The 19,869-nt window shown below is 39.3% G+C and overlaps 1 protein-coding gene across 3 annotated transcripts in view; it reads left to right on the forward strand.

The window, feature by feature from the left end:
* Positions 1-19,869, forward strand: part of CDH8 (cadherin 8) — a 346,924-nt gene that overhangs the window by 202,958 nt on the left and 124,097 nt on the right. For all 3 annotated transcript variants that reach the window (XM_058674767.1, XM_058674770.1, XM_058674768.1), the window contains exons 5-7: positions 391-558; positions 3,691-3,878; positions 7,866-8,119. In XM_058674767.1, coding sequence (XP_058530750.1) covers positions 391-558; positions 3,691-3,878; positions 7,866-8,119 — 610 coding nt within the window. The remainder of the gene's footprint in view (positions 1-390; positions 559-3,690; positions 3,879-7,865; positions 8,120-19,869) is intronic.

A 19,869-nucleotide genomic window follows, 5' to 3' on the forward strand; every position in this document is an offset into this window, starting at 1 on the left:
ATGTGATAAATTGTAGAATTCTTTCACTTTCAGAATTTTCCCTGGCGGATGAAGCTGCGTTGTGATTTATACTCTAATTTTGAAGGCAGGATACACTATTCAGTTCACTTTCTAATGTCTAATTTTCACAAGGTCTTTCTCTATGCATTCTAAGATGTACTTTTGCATGTTATCTATAAGTATCTATGAATAAACTCTCAGTGTTGGTATCCATGATATACAATAGCTAAACATCAAAAGAAAACGAAATTATCTGAGTGAGGACTTGATAGGAGTGTGTGTGTGTGTGTTTGCACAACCTTTGTGTGTGTATGCGTATATACTATTCATAACTTCATTGCTGAAAGATTTTTGTGTCTAACAAAATCATACTTCCATTTTATCTCCCAGCTATTATAAAAACTGCACTTCCCAACATGGACAGAGAAGCCAAGGAGGAGTATCTGGTTGTTATCCAAGCCAAAGATATGGGTGGACACTCTGGTGGCCTGTCTGGGACCACAACACTAACAGTGACCCTTACTGATGTTAACGACAATCCTCCAAAATTTGCACAAAGTGAGTAAATTTCCTGTACTGGCTGAAGCTCAAAGTGTAGTGTTTCCATTTGAATATGTATTATAGTTTTCAATTACGTTCAAAGGACTGATGCAGTCATTGAGAGCTTATTCTGCGTGAGGTATAGCATATATGTACACGTGAAAACCAATTTTTATGTCAAGTTAATACTACGTATTATATATTTCAAAGAAGTTGAGGAAATTTCTAACTATCAAGTGTATATTGAGTAACAGAATTAGAATCAACTTGAGAGAATGGTGAAAATGAAATTCAGACATCGCCCATTGTTAGGTCCCATTTGTTATATGAAGGGAGCCAAATTGTAACAGTAATTATGTTTGGAAAATGCAGTTTTAGGAGCGTTTTATGTAATAGAAAAAGAAACCCAATCCCTCATTTCAAAAAGGCGGAAATAAATATTCAGTATTCTTAGTGCAAAATACACACCTTTCTGAATCTACTGACTCTTTCCTCATAACTTCCCTGATAAGTCTAAGCTCTGCCCTAGAGATGTGAACATCTTTCTAGACAGACATCGTCAGTGAATCAGAAATGTAGCCTCTGTTTGCCGGGTTGTCTATTCTGTGAAAGGCACTTTTCTTCTCAGGATTCACCCAAGTGTTATCACATACAGAGATGTTTTGGCAAGGTCTTGCTGACATAGGGACTTTTGAGTGGATAGATGAATGGTGAGTAGGATTAGTGGACAAAAAGGTAAAACTGGTAAAGAAAGAATGACGCTACTGCTCTAAAGGCTCCTAAGCCTGTGTCATAGAACGGTGTGTTTGCTTATGTGTTTATTTTAGATTCCTTGTGTCAGTGACATCAGGAACTATCGCTTCTCTCTCTGACTTATTTCGCTTCACAAGATGGTCACCGTAGTTGACAACATCATCACAAACGGCAAATGGCGAAATCTCCCTTTAGATGCCATTATACTTAAAGGTATAATGTGCAACTTTTTATCAGAAATATAATATTTCTTTTTTAAAAATAGATTTACTTATTTTCATTTTAAAGGCAGGTTCTACAAAGAAAGAGAGAGGTCTTCTATCCCAAGCTTTACTCACCAAATGGCTGCAATGCCCAGAGCTGAACTGATCAGATCTGCACCCAGGAGCCAGGAGCTTCTTCCACGTATTCCATGTGGGTACAGGGTCAAAAGGGCTTAGGCCATTGTTGTCTTCCCAGGTCATAACAGAAACCTGGTTCAGAAGTGCAGCATTGAGACGCAAACCAGTGCCCACATGGGATGCCAGCAAGCACAGGGCAAAGGATTAGCTTTGTGCTCCAGTACACTGGCTCCAGAAATCTATTATTTCAATTCAGCAATGGCAGATGGATTTCAAAGGCATCCACTTTCTTAGAGGTAATGATCTTTATGATCACACTGGTAGAGGTGAAGAGAATGTGCATAACAGGAGTGGTGAGGAAATGGTGGCAAGGTGAAGTGCCTCCCTGGATTAATTACTTATTAAGCATACCTAAAGGTATTCTTAAACCTCTCCTCAGTCGTTGCCCAGGATATGAATATTGAAGGAAATGGAGACATTGCACAATTACGAGGGGATTGGGAAACTTGGGCTCAGCACGAAGATGTTCATTGCCTAGCTGATGGCAAAACTATTTGACAGTGTTTTTGTTTCCCAGTTCTATAACTTCATGGTTTTAAGAGGTGCTTTTATTTCATCATTAAGTAAAAGAGTGTTAGTGCTAGGAGAAACTTTACTCATCATATAAATCAATCTTACTATATTGGATAAAATGAGTGTTGGCTGAAACAGGGACTCTGAGATTGAGTTCAAGCTAGAATTAGATAATGTACTCCAGATTTAGTTTTTCCTTTTGAGTGCATTGTTTTTGAATGGTTATTTTCCTTTTGTTGTAATTTGAAAGCGACAAAACTTCCTCGTTGTCTGAATTTGAGTTCTCCAGCGATTGGCACTGAGTCAAGAATTTGATTGTGAGTAGCTTAAATTGGAGATGGCCCCAAAGAACACAGAGGAAGAATGAGAGAGAGAAAAGGAGAGCTTAAAAAGTGTCTTTGCAAACTAGTTAGCATTGTGGATGACTGCTTTCTTACCCATGGAAGGTTGGACCACTGTCTAGAAATGAAGGATGCAAGCCATGTGCTTTCCAGACAGGACAGTGCTTAGGATTTTATATGTTAACTTCTATGCATCTTTAAGGGCTGCTTTATTAGGGGTTTTATTCTCCAAAAGTTTTGGTGGACATGAACTGGGTAAAATGGGATTTAAAGGCCCAAGAAAACCCTCAGGCAAATAAGTGGAGGAGCTGATGGTTAAATGTAAGGTAGGGGTGCACTAAAGTTTTAAATGCCAGGAGTTAGGATTGCAGTGGCATCAGCTTTCCCTACTCCATGGAAAGTCAGTTGACACCGCTGCAACCAAAGTAATTTGAATAAAAATGGGACTGATGCCACTAATTAGACATGTTTTACCATCCCCATTGGGAGAACGAATGCACTTTGTAATTGTATTTTGCTCAGGGAGTTTTGAAGGTAGGATTTTGGTCTTCAGAGCCATGAGGACTTTAGTAACAAGGGAAGTGTTTCATGTGTCTGAACAGCTTGCTGCAGGGCACAACAGAAGTTTAGTAATTGGATTTTATCAAAAATAGTCTACAAGTCTGTAAATATAAAGGTAAGTTCAAAAGTGACTTTCAGTGTGTTACACATTGCATCTTTCTGCGCTGAAATTAGCTTCGTATTTTATGTTGGGCAACAATGAATATCCCCACAGGCAGTCAGTGTGATTATACAGCAAATTGAAAGGACTTTCACATAGATCCACTGGCATTCTGGTATAACTGTCCCAACTTAACAAGCATATGGTTGAGTAAGTTTCATTATCAGAATTATCATGAAGAGATACCACTACTTCTGGTAGTTTATCCTGAAATCCTTCTTCTACTATTTATCATGAAATCCTTGAGAAGACCACATTCCAAAAGAGCAATGAGTACTTATATATTTTCTGTCACTACATTGGTAATATCTAGAGGAATGCCAGAGCTGAGGCAGTGGCAAATGAGGGCTTACAACATGAATGAATCAATGAATGAGGGACTGCGTATGTGCCATTCTCAGTGTCTCCCTTCTTTCCTAAGGTATGTATCACTTCTCGGTACCAGAAGATGTGGTTCTCGGCACTGCCATAGGAAGAGTGAAGGCCAATGATCAGGATATTGGTGAAAATGCACAGTCATCATACGACATCGTTGATGGAGATGGAATAGCACTTTTTGAAATCACGTCTGATGCACAGGCCCAGGATGGCATTATAAGACTAAGGAAGGTAAGTTAAGGAAGATAGCTCTTCATCTTCAAAGTACCTTTGTGTGACACTTGAGTTTTGAAATTTGCACGACTTGGGCAATCTTTCAGACAGGTAGGCTGGAGCTGGTAGAAGCTTAGCCTTTAGCTGTGAGATGTGGTACCTAGAATTCTCATCCACCTTCTATCCCTTGGGCCTACTTCACATTTCAACTAAAGCTCTGGTAAACAAACACCATTCTGGTGACATCACGGTGATAGCTTCTCATGTCACTTTTTTTTTTCTTTTCCTCCTAGTCTACATCTCAGTATTTTTCCTTAAGCCGAAGTAATTTGTTCAGAGCTAGCACACAATTCTATAGTCTGTGGGGAAGGGAGTGGCCTCAAGGCACTTTAACTGGGGCGGGGAAGGGAGAAAAACTGGTGGGTAGTTGCTGTTATTTGAAGAAATTATTCTTGGGCTTATTGCTTAAGGTCCCTAAGAGGATTCGCAGTAGAAGCCACCTTCAGTTGCCCACAGAGGTGACAAGTTCAATGGTTTTGAGTGTTTCCTTATATAACTTTCCTCATCCCTGCACTCTCTGCTTCTTTAAATATCTTCCCAAATACACTGAGATTTCCCAAGTCCTTATTAGAGGCTCGGTTTTCTGGGAAACTCAGAGACAGGCCGAGCATCCTCATTTCGTCATTCTGGATAGCCCAGGCCCTGAAGGAAGAGACCAGCCTTGTCATGGGTCAAAAGTCCAAGGTTTTGTCTTGCTTCTGGATATGAGGCCATCACTGCAGAAAGGAAGATTTAGTTAGTGACAATTTCAGAGTTGTTATTATCATCTCTGCCAACAAGTTGTTTTGTGACAGATGTGAAAAATTCTGTACCATGTTATTTATTTGTATTTTTTATGAAATGCACATGTACAAGAAATGTGTCTATCACATTTCTTTATTTTATGGGCATACCACATTTGCACTGTTTTATGGGCAAAGCATTTTACCCTCATCATGGTTCTTTTGTTCGGTCTTATTCTTCCTATCTTTAAAGTACATCAAGCTAATTTTTACATAAATTTGCTTCTTCATGAGTAAGAAGATAGACTGTGGAACACATTTTCGGAGGACAATGGCTTTTCCCTTTTCCTTTGCCAGCATTACATTGATATAAGGAACGCTTCTGTGTGATTCTGTTATGTTATACTTGGGTATGCGTCAGTGTCCTTATTCTTAAAATACTGTTTTGGGCAGACATTCACCATGGGGATGTGAGCTTTTTGGATATAACTGTTACAAAAATAGTTTAAAATCAATTTTGAGAAGAAGGTGGTTGCTCTTATTATAACTCTCTGTTGAAGGAAACTGTCTTTATATCAGGACACTGGTTTGAATATAACATGAAGAATTGCCCAGTACTTAAATATTCATGTTGTAAGTAGAACACAATACAATTAGACTTAAGTCAATTATCGAATAAACCAAGAGCCACAATTTCCTGTAGCAATTATTCCATTGTTACTCTTATTGTTATTATTAGCTGCTATCCTTGGTTGTTATATGGTACTTGCATAAGCTGGAATAATTAGGTATTGTATGTATTTTGCTCACTGTAATTCATTCATGAACTTCGATGCACATACTATGTACCCTGACTTCAAGAAACGTGTATTTTACCCTAAAGAATAATTATAAGCAACCCATGGGCCCTATTTTTGTCCAAGAAAGTCTGGAAGACACCAGAGTGTTTTTTGGTACATTGTCATTGCATAGAGCAAAGAATTAATCAGTCCAACTCCCAGATCCTTCTTGCAGAAAAAAAAAAAAAACCTTTCTGATCTTGAGTTTCTGCCATAACAAGCCATAGAGGAAGGTTCATGGAGCCTTCCTTTTCAGGCACAGACAAACCCCATGAACCCCTCTCTTTTTCAAAGGTTTATTTATTTTTATTGGAAAAACAGTTTTTCAGAGAAATGGAGAGACAAAAAAGAATATTTACCATCTGCTGGTTCACTCCCCAAATGGTCATAAGAGCTGGAGTTGGGCTGACTGGAAGCCAGGAGCTGGAACTTTCTTCCTGGTCTCCTACATGGGTTCAAAGGTCCAAGGCATCCTCCAGTGCTTTCCCAGGCCATGGGCAGGGGGCTGGATGGGAAAGTGGAGCATTCAGACTACAAACTGAGGCCCATATGGGATCCTGGCACTTGGAGATGGAGGGTTAGCCTGAGGAGCCATTGAACTGCCCCCTACCCATTACCTCCTTCTAATGAAAGCTAGTGAACTCTGTCTCTAGAACAATGTGGAAGGGCTTGCAGTGTCACCAGAAGCTGGGGAAGGACGGGCAAGGGAAGATAGGCATCAGAGCATACTGTTAGAGTGAAAGAATAAGGTTATTTATGTACTGAATTTAGTGCTGGGCACGATTAATGATAAGCAATTGTATATTTCAAAATATTTAAAGACAAAATTTTATTCATTCCTGTCTACCGACATATGAGTAAGATGGGCTGGTGAGAGTCATGTGACTTCAACTGCTTGACTGACTCCATGAGATTCCACAGGCATGAAAATACCACATTATATATCATAGTTATTCACTTATTACTTGTCAATTGAAAAATTAACAACAAAACAGAAATATCTGTCATGTTTGCAGACAAGTTAGAATCATTACAGTAGTGGCAAATTGGGAATTTGCTGATGTTCAAGCGTCAGTCCATGGATGCATGTTTCTAATAACTCCAAAATAAATGGGAAGTGTGTGTCTGCCTTATTACTAAAAAATAGTGCAGAACAAAAGAAAAATAAAGACTCTTGCAGATCTGAATTCCAATAAGGAAATCAGCACACAATACCGAAATAAGAACATATATTTAAGCTTTCACAGGAAACCGGAGTTTACTGATGCCTGTCTGTAGTCCGGCTTCTTATCATCCTAAAATCTGCATTGCAGATTTAAAGTTCTTAGGAGAAATTGTGAACAGACCTAAAGTACTTCTGTGCATCTTGACAGACTTGCATTTTTGAAATCTGTAGCGTTGTGAGTTGCCAAGAATTGGGCTGTAAGTGTTGTGATACAGATGGGCTTCTCATTTATTTAAGGGCACTCTGCTTTTCCGCATAGCCCTACTTACCTAGGGCATTACATAGTGTCTCTTGGACATTCAAAGAATGATGTATTAATAAATCGTAAGTATCATCAGTAATGGGGCAGAGAGAGAGTCTCCCCTTGTGAATGATGAATGAGATCACGGGCACACTCACCTGTTTATCCATCCTGGTCTCATGCTTCCTTGTTCCACGATTCCAGTAGGAATTCAATAGATATGTATCTTTACATATGTGTATATATATTTTTTTCTTTATATATTTTCCTGCTTCCTATATAGTACTTACAATATAACCCTCTAAGAATACCCTAAAAAATAAACCTCATTTTAGCTGTATGATCAGTAGAGTAGTAATGCTTTGGAAGTTTAAAAAAACAGAAAAAGACTATCTTTGTGGGGATTGCTGCTACATTATGCTTTATAATGTCTTCTTGGACTAAACAATGATTATTTCTAGTTCTTTACATTTCACACACTGTTGCAGAAATGATAAAATATTCTTCCCAGATAGAGATTGTGCTCGATGCTGCTGCCTTATCTCCTCCTGGCAGAGGGGTGATTAACTGGCTGATTAGTATGCAGGTCATGCTGTCACTAGTAAAATTTTATTATGACTCTGAAGTGAAATTTTGATGGCGCAATTCATGACTGTGAATATTTTGTGAATTCCAAGTGAAATGAGCAAAACAAAACAAAACAATAGGAGATTAGATTCAGTGAGCTTGTATCATAAACAGATATCCATGAATGCCTGTACGATTTACAGGCTGAATCTGCGGGAATGGAGGGATTTCCCATTAAGTCTCACAAATGGACTTAAATGCACGTAACTTGCATTCATCAGCATTATACTCGTTTGTTCTTGCTGCTGTGGTCATTGGTAAAAAGCATTTATCTTTGTCATTTCTTTACAGCCTCTGGACTTTGAGACCAAAAAATCCTATACTCTGAAGGTAGAGGCAACCAACGTGCACATCGACCCACGCTTCAGTGGCACGGTGCCCTTCAGAGACACAGCAACAGTGAAAATCGTTGTTGAGGATGCCGATGAACCTCCCGTCTTCTCTTCACCAACTTACCTCCTTGAAGTTCATGAAAATGCTGCTTTAAACTCTGTGATTGGACAAGTGACTGCCCGTGACCCTGATATCACCTCTAGTCCCATAAGGTATTTCTATTTATAAAGGAATACTGGCTACCTGAAATAATTAGCTTATCAGTACAAATGCAATCGAATGGACACTCTGTGTGTCTGACATGGATACTGTGCTTAGGAGACCACAGGATTTTGACCATGAGACTTCCATATATATATATATGTCAGTGCGTCCTTGTATATTTTTCTGTGTGCTTGTGTGTGTGCAGGTTAGGTGTATTTCTGCCTTTTTAAGAACTACATTCAGAGCCTAAAGCCAGAAACATCATGATCAGTCCTTCAGAGGCTTAATGGCAATGCAAAATTTCAAGTGTTTTTCCAGCATGCTTGAATGAATCTTTTATAGTTCATTTTTTGTTACTTTTTTTTTACCTTTGAAAAAGCATTGTTAGTTTGTCTTCTGTCCCTTTCAGCAGTTACAATGAATTATGAACAAGAATCTAGAGGCTTAAGTCCTCTGTGTCAATGCTTTCAGAAGTTTCTTCCTCATTTCTGTATTTGCTGTTTGTCTTTGAAATTATTTTCTTATCATTCATAGGCATTTCTGATTGGTCAGCATATCTGTTTCGGTGTCTCTTAGAAAAAAAAATCTTTCTCTGTCATTTAAAAAATGCCTTTGGTTTATACTTTGCTTATTCAGAATATATTTGGTGGTGAGAAATAATCCTTTATCAAAGTGTTTCTTTTATTAGAAATAAAGCTCAATTCTATTTTTTTTTCTGTTGAACTGTGCAGATCTTTTCTCTATTGCCATACTGATAGAAACAGGATTAATGTTGAACAAGTGAGTCTGCCCCATGTTTGTGTGCCCCTGTGTGCTATGAAGGGAACGCAGAGAGGAGCTCCTGTCACTTTCTTTAAATCTCCAAACAAGAAACAGAATGTCAGGGGGCATAAACAAGATTGGTGAAGCCGATAGATCAGTCGCAGAGCAAACTTTGGTTTGACAGAATTCCCACTTTTGTCAATAAGGAGCACATATGGGCTCAAGGGTTTGCCAAACCAAGAGCTGTAAGGAAAACCAGAGGGTCAGATATTAAGGTAATCAAATCTAGCTGCCTAATGTAGAAGGTGCAGCAACAGAGCAATAGGCTTGCTATACTTTTATAAGCTGAAGAAGAGGTTTAAGGGACTTTACATACCATAGTGAAAGTGACCTCACATTGGCAGAACTTGGTTTAAATCCAGGTCCATAGATCTCCAAGTATTTGCATGTTATATAATCTAACCATTTTGTTGATTTGGAAATGGAGATTCATTGGTAAGAATTAGTTCTCAGTGTGTCAAATGCTTCTCATTGGAGTTGGCTGTGATTATGGTTGCTATTTTTGTGATTGCCATTGCTAGATGTAGAGGAAACAAAAGAGGCTGCTCAGCGACACCTGTCCATCTTAGAAGTATTTCATTTGCAGGCACTCCAAGTGGAGTTGAGACTGTGTTACCAGGGAGAGACGGACAGATAAAGTACTGTTGGATGACACCAGACTTGACTGTGTTTCTGAAAGATGTCAGGCAAGTCTAGTGCCTTGGCGTCGATGGTCCCACCCAAAAAAGGATGGATATTCTTTCAAAGCATTTCCAGCTGACTTTTATGTGTCATTCAGAAACTGGGGCCTACAGAGTCTGACTGCAGGTGAATTGACTCCACAGCATGAAACTGAAAGCATTGACTGCATTTTTCAGCATCCGTTCTGTTTTTCTGCAGGCCCCTGCCTTCCCCGCTCACAGTCTTGTTAGGGAGCACAGCTTTCCTCTCTGTATGGACAAATGGTTAATTTGAGTAGAAAATTAAATTTCCTGACCGGCCAGAGCAGTTATAGTTCCTTATAAGTCTAGCAGCCAGATTCAGAAACACTTAACCTTTCTAAACAGAACTGGAGGCCATGCATATTCAGGGAATTACTGGTTAGCAAGTTTATTTTTTATCAAATTTTTTTTCTCTTTAGGGCTGCTGCATTTTATATAGTGACAAGAAACTATTCATCTTATAGGATCTTATGTACTTTGTCATCAAGAGAAAAAATAGATATTCATCATGACATCTGATATATCAGTCATTTACTAGGGGGTCAATTCCTCACCACAATCAACTTCCATTTAGAGCATATTGTCAGAAATATCATATCATTTTAACGTTTCTCTCTCTTTCTCTGGATGTTCTGCTTCAGGGGAAATAGGCAGTGTCATAGATAAGGTCTATGGTTTTGCTTTCTCCCTTCCCAGAGCATTAATTAGGTATTCACTACTTTCTGAAATACTACGGAATTCTTTCTAAGAGAGAAAATGTTGCCTAAATTGTGAAAAGATGACGGGCTGCAAGTTTGGGCTGATTGAAGAGCAAATCATACAATGTCCACTTCCCAGACAGCCAGTCTTGAATTCACTGGGTGCTTTCCTCATCATGTTTTCGAAAGATTTATTTATTTTTATTTTAAAGGTGAATAGATTTTACAGACAGAATTAGTGATAGAGAGAAAGAGAGAGATCTTCCATCTGCTGGTTTAGTCTCCAAATAGCCATAATGGCTGGAGCTGAGCTGATCTAAAGCTAGAATCCGGGAGCTTCTTTCTTTCCATGTTAGTGCAGGGCTCCAACGAACTGGGTCTTCCTCTGTTGCTTTACAGGCCGTAAGCAGGGAGCTAAATCAGAAGTGGAGCAGCTAGAGGATGAACTGGTGCCATATGGGATGCTGGCATCACAGGTGGAGGGTTACCCCGCCATGCCACTGTGCAAACCCCTGTTTGCTCATCCATATAGGATAATACCATATTATTGAAAGAGATACTGAGATTATTAAGTTAAGTGCTTTCATTAAGTATGTAGTAGCTGTTAGCATTACCTGTTAATACAAGGTAAGCCACTACCAATTTCACATGTCACGTGCCAATTAAAAACATTGTACTTATTTTAGCAAGCATTCTTCTGCTAAAGTTAGCTGATTGTGTGGCTATGTCTTAATTTTATTAATAGTTATATGCTAAGTAGCCTAATTAACCTCATTTAGCCCACTTTTCCTCTGCTACAGCTATGAATACTCTTACGAGTACCAGCTTAATAGGTGTCAGGGACCACGCTACATATGCTCGTTTGTTCTCTAATACATCTGTGAAAGAATATACATAGTCGTCATCCTTATTCCTCAGGTCAAGAAAACTGAGAACAAAAGATGTTGAAATTTGGAGAAATACCTGGACTAGTACTGGGGTATGAGCCTGGTTTTGCTGACGTATCATGCCTGTACCCCATCACTTTGTCCCCATCTCCTTTAAGATCTCTGTAACTGCACCTGTATCTATATGCTTCAGTACAATTAGCAGGACCTTTTTAAAAAAGACTTTTATTTATTTACTGGAAAGGCAGATATACACAGAGAAGGTGCTATAGAGAGAATGATCTTCCATTTGCTGGCTAACTCCCCAAGGGACAGCAAGGGCTGGAGCTGAATTGATCCAAAGTCAAAAACCAGGAGCCTCTTCTGAATCAGGGGCAGGGTCCCAAGGTCTTGGGCTGTCTTCTACTGCTTTCCCAGACCACAAGCAGGGAGCTAGCTGAATGGGAAGTGGAGCAGTTGGGATACAAACTGGCACCCACATGGGATGCTGTTGGATGCAAGGTGAGGATGCAACCACTAAGCTACCGTTCCGGGCACCAGCAGGATCATTTTTTATTGAAATATGCTCATTTTCTAATTGGCCTTTCGAGCCATTTCACTATATTCCCACAAAACAGCAAGAAGTAGTGAGTATGATCCTAGTTTTCTGGAGAAGTAAGGTAAGACTCATAAAGGATGACTTGCTTGCACATGGAACAGTAACAGCTAGATGCAAAGCCTAGGTGTAAGCCTTTGAAAATCATTGACCACTGTGTTAGTGCGTGTTCTACCAAGATTACGACATCTTCAGTGAGGAGGAGGAGGACCAAGATAGCTCATCTTTACTGGGCCCGTACTTTGTGGCAATCTCTCTGAAACTGCATTTTATTCAGGGAATTAATTATAGTTAGGGCAATATTTCCTAGTACAGGGTTAGGTATTTAAATAAGTGCTTTCAAGTCAGCTAGTTGCAAGCTATTTTATCCTCTCTGTGTGTTGATTTCAAGTGTGTATTGGTATCACCTTAACTTGGAAATGCAAGGTCATTATTTCTGTTATTTTCAGAGCGTTCACCTTGGCTGGTGCATACACAGAGAACTCTCTGAGGGCATGGTGGATGCAGCAGGCAGAGTAGGGTCTTTCCCTATGATTAAGGTGGTCACAGCCTTCTAGCATCCTAATTCCTCTCTTGAATGTAAGTGCCCACTCAAACTAGAGCACTGCAATTGTTTTCCCTGAAGAATAGTCTGGCATTTTTATCATTCACCTCAGTTACCAAGCTGGCTACTAATGAGTTTTTCTCTTGAAAACATTCCTTTGTAGTCATGATCTCTAATGTTGCTAGGGAGAAATGCTTCCCAGTGTATGATAATAAACCGGAGAACTCACTGTGTGTGACCAATCCCTGCCTCAATCTTGCAATATCTCCCCCATCTGGAAAGCATCTATGTTCTTGTGTGTATTTGTAAGAATATCACTTAATATTGGATTTGCTCTATTACTGGATTTTTAGACGTGCTGTGTTGTATTATCTATAGGCACAATGATGTACAGCATCTTTAGAGCTTACTTGTTTTATGTTACTAAAAACTATGCCTGTGGCTTACCAGCTACTCGTTCCTCCAGCTTACCCGTTCCTCCAGGCCCTGGTAATCGCCATTCTTCTCTTTGTGATTCCTGTTGGACCATGTTAAACACCTCATCGTAGAAGTGGAATCATGCAACGTGTTTCCTTTTGTGATCAGCTTATTTCAGTTGGCATGAATGTCCTGAATTTTTTTTTTTTTATGTTCTGTCCTATTTCAGGATTTCCTTCTGTTTAGACTGAATATTATTGTTTTGCATCTACAAGTATATGAGGATAATCTAGTTAACAAGAATGGAATTAAAACCTGTTTGGGGGCTGATGCTGTGATACAATAGGTTAAGCTGATGTTTCTGGCGCTACCATCCAATAGGAGAACCAGGCTGAGTCCTGGGATTCCTGCCAATGTGCCTGAGAAAGCGGAGAATGATGGCACGAGGGCTTGTATCCTGTCACCCATGTGACAAATCCAGATGGAGTCTCACATGCCTGGCCCCAACGGTTAGCCACCGTGGAGTGGAGCAGCAGAACAAGATTCTGTAACTCAGTTTCAGGCTTGCAAATAGATGAATCAACAATATTATTTGTTACTATTTTTTAAAGTTCTGTGTATTATTATTATTATTATTTTTAGTATACATCTTCCAAGATCGTTTGCAGTGCCCTCTTACATCACATCTTATAAAAATCAATAGCAAAGGGACCACTGGATTGCTTTCATATTCTGGTTTTCTGTTTTTTTTCCCCAGCAACTTCTGTTCTATTTTCTATAGAAGGTACACTCTTTTTCATGCCTACGCACAGTATACAATGGTAATGTAGAAAGACTAGTATTCTTAAACAACTAGAACATGGTTTATTTAATTCATGGACTGTTTTCACCAGATAAAAGACTGGTTTGTCTACTAATTCAAAACCAGAGCGCTGTTTTAAGAACTCACCATATTTGTTGTAATTGAACCTAGAGTAATCACTTCATACTCACCTATTCACACACCCTTTCATTCTTTCATCAGCATAACCCCTATGTTCATTTATGCATTTTCAATGAATTGATTTATTTATCCAGTTAATACTAGTGGGATCCGATGATTTCTAGGACACTTCTATAGAGATGCAATCTCTGTCACTCTCAGCCATACTTTCCAGTAATAAGATGAGTTAATATACATTGAAGGAACACATCCATCACAGTCATCTGTGACTTCACTACACGCTACCTGAAAGTGACTCATGAAGCCTATTCTAGAGCTTTAGAGTCACATGGAAGGAAAGGGTCATCACTAACTGAAATATGACCCCAGCAACCATCCATGTCTAATGACGTCAACGAGGAAATACTTCACTATGTAGAGAATTGTATATTCGTGTGTGGGTAGGTAAGGAGGACATTGTGTTGTTGTTTTCTCTAATTTTTATTTTTTTTTCCTCTACCTAATTTCCCTCTGTCTCACTCTCTCCCTAACCCTGCACTTTGGGGTTAAAAAAGACTCATTTTTCTTTCATGGAGGAATAGTAAATAACATGTGATACAGGGACCATTGAAGTCCAGGACTGGCAGAACCAGATAATATTATTTATTAAAGCCGATAGAGCAACGAGTGGAGCAATTAGAGGCAAAATCCCTGCAAACTTGTCGATGGAATTTTTGATACTCAAAGTGCATTCGAGAAAATGTTAAAATGGTTTCTTTAGGCATAATAACAAGAGCGCGAAAGAAATTAAGCAGTGAGAAAGAAACAGTTGGAGTTCAGTGAAATATAATAACTGATTCATAACTAAGGGGTTTATTTCATTATGTGTGGCTCTAAATAGCATCTTCACTTGCAGTTGCCTCAGAATTGTATCTTCCTGTAAATTTTCTATAGCGAGGCTGCCTACCGATGTTTAGTGAAACATTTTTTAGAATATAAAACTGTATTTATGCCTGTGAAATTTGAAAAATGGATGTATGCTGCCTCTGTCCAAGGGCAGTTTTTCCCTAACGGTGCTGTAAAGGATGCTGTTGGGACTGTAGACAGTAAACTCAGATCAGCGTGACTCAACTTCCCTTCCTTTAGATTTTTCTTGTAAGGTGATTTGCTAAGATTCGTGACACTTTCCCAGAAGGAGTGGAGCAGTCCATTTGATGGACTGTGGTCCTCAGAAGGCCTGAAGGGCTTGAGAGAGCCCTGTTGATGTTAGGGAGTCCAGGTAAGCCCCATGCTAGCCAGTACTCTTGTTCCCAACACGCTGTATGCTTTTTTATTGCGATTTAAATTCTTTTTTTGTTTCAAAGAGGCTATTAAAGGGAGAAATCGAGTTCTTTTTTTTTTTTTTTGGTCAAATAAAGTTGGCTACTTTTTAAAAAAGATAGATGGATAGATAGATAGATAGATAGATAGATAATTTGTTCATTATTTTTATTGGAAAGGCAGATCTACAGAGATAAAGATCTTCCATCCACTCATTCATCCCCCAAGTGGCTGCAATGCCCAGAGCTGAGCCAGGAACCTCCTCCAGATTCCCACACAGGTGCAGAGTCCCAAGGCTTTGTGCCATCCTCTACTGCCCTCCCAGGCCACAAGCAGGAAGCTGGATGGGAAGCAGAGCAGCCAGGACATGAACCAGTCTCTGGATAGGGTCCCAGCACTTGAAGGAGCAGGATTAGCCAATTGAGCCATTGCGCAAGGCCCCACTTCTTTTTTAAGCCCACCATGATTTTATATTCTATAACTTCAGAAGTGAACAGCTTTGACAGAAATACGCTCTGCAATAACCTAAACTATTTACAAAACTATATTGCCAAGCCCCACACTACACTGATAAGTACTTAGATTTTTATCAGTAATTTCAACAGTGGATACCTACTCTATTCTACTAAGCAAGAATTTTACTCCAAAAATTATCTAAAGTTAAGAGTCATAAAACAAATGCTTAGAATTTTAGCAAACGGATTCTCTTTAAATTATTTGCATATGCCCCCAATTTTTAGATAAACGTATAAACAACTTGTACATATTTATGGCATGTCATTATCGTTTTTGGATTCGTGTATTTTGTTATGTTTAATCAGGATCATTATATATGTGTCAATTTTATTATAACTTCAAAAACTTAACATTCCCTTTTGTTAACAACGTTCAACGTACCTTACGTTAAGCTTGTCTGTAATTCTATGTGAATCTACAGCTGCGTCCAGTAGTAACAGGCATCCTCCAAACTTCCTTAAAGCCTGGGACCCTTAGGATCCTTGGAGCCCATACAGCACATGGTCATACTGATTGATTGCACCAAAAATGTGCTTAATGTAGCCTTCAGGTAAATCTTTATGACTGCCATACAGAATGCAAAGGGCATCTTGAGAAATGCTGTAATGCTCACCTTGTTGGATATTATGGGGATCTTCATTCATGTATATTTAGGATTTTAATATCATGCCCTCATATATAAAGTGCATATACTTGGTACTTTATGAAGTTCATTTTGTGACTTACACATTTTCCTATCTTCATTAACCAGCAGTCACACAGATTATACTCTCTGGAAGTACTTGGAGCTTGAGGTACAAGATGTTTGTTAGGAAAGAGAAGAGGTTGGGCCAGAATGGGTTTGAGCAGAAATGCACAGCAGCTCATTCTTTCTGCAACTGTGGTGCAAACTTGGGGTGCCTCTGGAATTGAACACTGCTGTCAGAGGAGATGTGCACCATGACAAAATGTGGAGCTTTTACAACTCTGACTCCAGGTGAACCCTGAGGAGGGACGACCCTGTGACTCAGAGCTCTCCTGGGAAGATTGCTGCAGGCTATCAACTGGCTATGCCCCTCACAACGCCAGCGTCCTTCTCTCTAGGTCCCAGGTCCATGTTTTGACATTGACATCACGTGTTTAGTCAATAATCTCTTATTTGTGTGTGTGTGTGTGTGTGTGTGTGTGTGTGTGTGTGTGTGTGTGTCTTATACACATTTTAGAGGTGCAAGCCTGAAACCTGCAAATCAAGTTGCATGAAAGATGGTCAGTGGCAAACCTGGTACGCAGGTTTCAGTAACAAAACGGCATTTCTTCATAAATTATTTCAAAACAAGCAACCTATTATCACAATAGAATTTATGAATTCTGAGAGAAGTTACAATGTGGATCCAGGACTTAGCAGCAGCCTGTTTTGTTTCCTGATTGGTGAAGCCTTTATCCCTTGCAGGGAACAAAAACTCAATAATGATATTTATGTTTTGAGAGAAACAATGATGCGTATGTTGGCTGAGCAGTGATATCTACTGTTATTATACTCTTAAGTCTAAATAAATCCTTTATTCTGCATCATTACAAAGGAATATTGGCATCCTTATCTGATGTTCCAATATTTGTGGGAGTTATTTCAACCAAGCCTTTTATTTTTCATTGTATTTCTACGTTTTGATTTGACACAGTATATTATACAACCTTGCTTTTGTTAAAGGACAATCAGATATGATGTAATGTTGCAGAGAAAATGTAATATTACATTTTTTTTTGAAAGAGCATGATAAAAAGGAAGAAATTCCATTCCCTTTCATAGCTCTAATGTTTATTATGGGACTGGCATTGTGGCATAGTGGAAAAGGCACTTCTGAATTGCTAGCATCCCATGTTGACAAAAGTTCATCTCTGGCTACTCTACTTCCAATCCAACTCTCTGCAAATGACCTGAAAAATGCAGCGGAAGAGAGCCCACATTTCTGTGTCCCTGTCACCACATGGAAGAGCTGGAAGAGGCTCTGGGTTCAGTCTGGTCCAGTCCTGGCAGTTGAGGACATATGGGGAGTGAATCAATGGATGGTGGATCTCTCTCTCACTCTTGCTCTGTGTAACTCTGACTTTCAAATAAATCTTAAAGATCTTTTAAAAATGTTGAATACTCTATCCCATATCGTATCCTCACTGAGGTCAATAGGACAGTCCTGGTCAATGTCTTTCTAATAGGCCTAAGGCTACAAGTCAAGTCTGGTATATCAAGTTGCAATGGTGCTTTTTCATTTATGATGAAAATGTGCATCTTCATTACAAATGAGAATAAAATTGATAAAATCCCTCAAAAGAGCCAAAATCACAGAAAATGTATTCACTGTTACAAGGGTCAAAAAATGACCCAAATGCTCATCCAGAGGCATAGATCTGAAATTAAACAAAATAGATGTGGAAGGAAAGAAGCATGCAGATGGTGGAGAAGGACATGATCTTACTGGAAAAAGACCAAGTATTTACAGCTAACCTCAAAAAAGCATCAAGTGTATGATATTGGCTTTTCACTTGTTTAAGTATTTAAAATCAGTTTAGATCATGGACAGTTTTTTAAGGAAGAATACTTTTAGCACAAATTTGTTTTTGTCCTGCAAAAAGAATAACATTGAAATGGTTTACTTTCATTGTTGTTACAGTGTTAGACAAATAAATAACCCATTTCAAAATCAGTTTATCTCTATACTTTAAGAGTTAATGCTGAATCTTATTACAACTTAATTTTCAACATTGACTGCATGTCTTCAGCATTTGCTAACTGAGCAATAATGTTCAATTAAAATTTAAAATTCATAGCAGTTTATGATATTTTCAATAGCCCTGCTTTTTTATTTATTTAAAAGATTTATGTGTTGCCCTTTTTTATTATTTGTATTTTAACTGAAACTGATAATTCATCCGCTGGTTCATTCCCAAGATGGCCACAATGTCCAGGGCTGTGCAAAACCTAAGCCAGATGCCTAGAGCTTCTTCCAGGTCTTCCATAAGGGTTCAGGGACCCTTAGACCGTCATCTGCTGCTTTCCCATGTACATTGAGTTGGCCATGTTAGGAACTTAACCGAAAGCGGAGCAGCCAGGTCTTGAACAGGTACCCATATGAGAAGGACAGCCAAGGTTAGGATGGTATTTATGTATTTACATTTTAAAGTGGTTCCCCATTTCCTATAGGAATAAGTAGTTTTTCTTACAATTGTTATGGGGTGTGAGCGAGATCACACCAGACAAGTCTAAGGTTTATTAAAGAGTCCTTATTAAGCAAGCTTGGTGATAAAAGAGCCCACTAGAAATAACAAATCACAATTCCATATGGCAATCCAACCAATCATAATCCAACCAAACGTAACCCCAAGAGGAGCAAATGGTCATTGGCCTCAAGTCCATCCATTAAGCTGAAGACCTATGTCCCAGCTTCCCCAACAATATTAGTTATCCTAAGAGACATGCAATGAATAACCTGGACAAACTTAAAAAGCTGTAGACATTCAGCCCTCCCCAGCCTGTCTCCCACATTCCACTACTGCTAGGCCTCACCTCTCCTAGAACTCCCGACAGCACACAAACCAGAAATACAAAGCATCTTAACATTGCTATCTTAATTGGTCCTACCTAGGCAGTAAACAGAGGGTGAGGAATACAGACACACAGGAGCCATGCTCAGAGGCTACCTGTCCCGAGGAGGCCAAGAATCGGGGTGCCAGAGCAACAGAAGCACATGACCAAACACAAGACCAAGAGAGCGAGCCCCTCCTTATCATGAGCCTTTACAGGGGCTTGTGAGGGAAGTGGTTACACAACAGTGCAATACTGCCCCTCTCAGATGGTAGGTGAGAATAACAGGTGGACAGAATGAACACCTAGGTGGTAGGGGAGAGTGGCTGAGGGCTTCTCCCTAAGGATGGAGTAACATTCCATTGCTGTTAGGCCCCACCTTCAGGACAGAGGGTGGGGGACACAGCCACATTCCATTTGCCCATGTCAAGGGGTGCTGACTATCACTGGCTGCACTCCATAACAGCATGTTTTCTACTGTCCTTTGTGGTTTGCTCTGTAATACTCATCCCCCATTCTTTTTCTCCAAAACTTCAACCATACTAATCTTTCAACACATGGCATATTTCTAACTCAGACTTCTTGTGTGTGCTTTCACTTAATAGGAGTATTTTGGGTACTATTTTATATCTTTAAGTTCTTTTTTTTTTCTGCATCATTATTATCTCTGAAAAGGCTTATTTATGTGGGTTTCTAGGTGCCTTCTCCTATACACAGACTCAGTTACATGGTGGCAAGGTATATCATCTTGACACTTTAAGCCATTATTTTTCACATAGG

The sequence above is a fragment of the Ochotona princeps genome, chromosome 16 (assembly GCF_030435755.1).
Source record: "Ochotona princeps isolate mOchPri1 chromosome 16, mOchPri1.hap1, whole genome shotgun sequence".
Lineage (NCBI taxonomy): Eukaryota > Metazoa > Chordata > Mammalia > Lagomorpha > Ochotonidae > Ochotona > Ochotona princeps.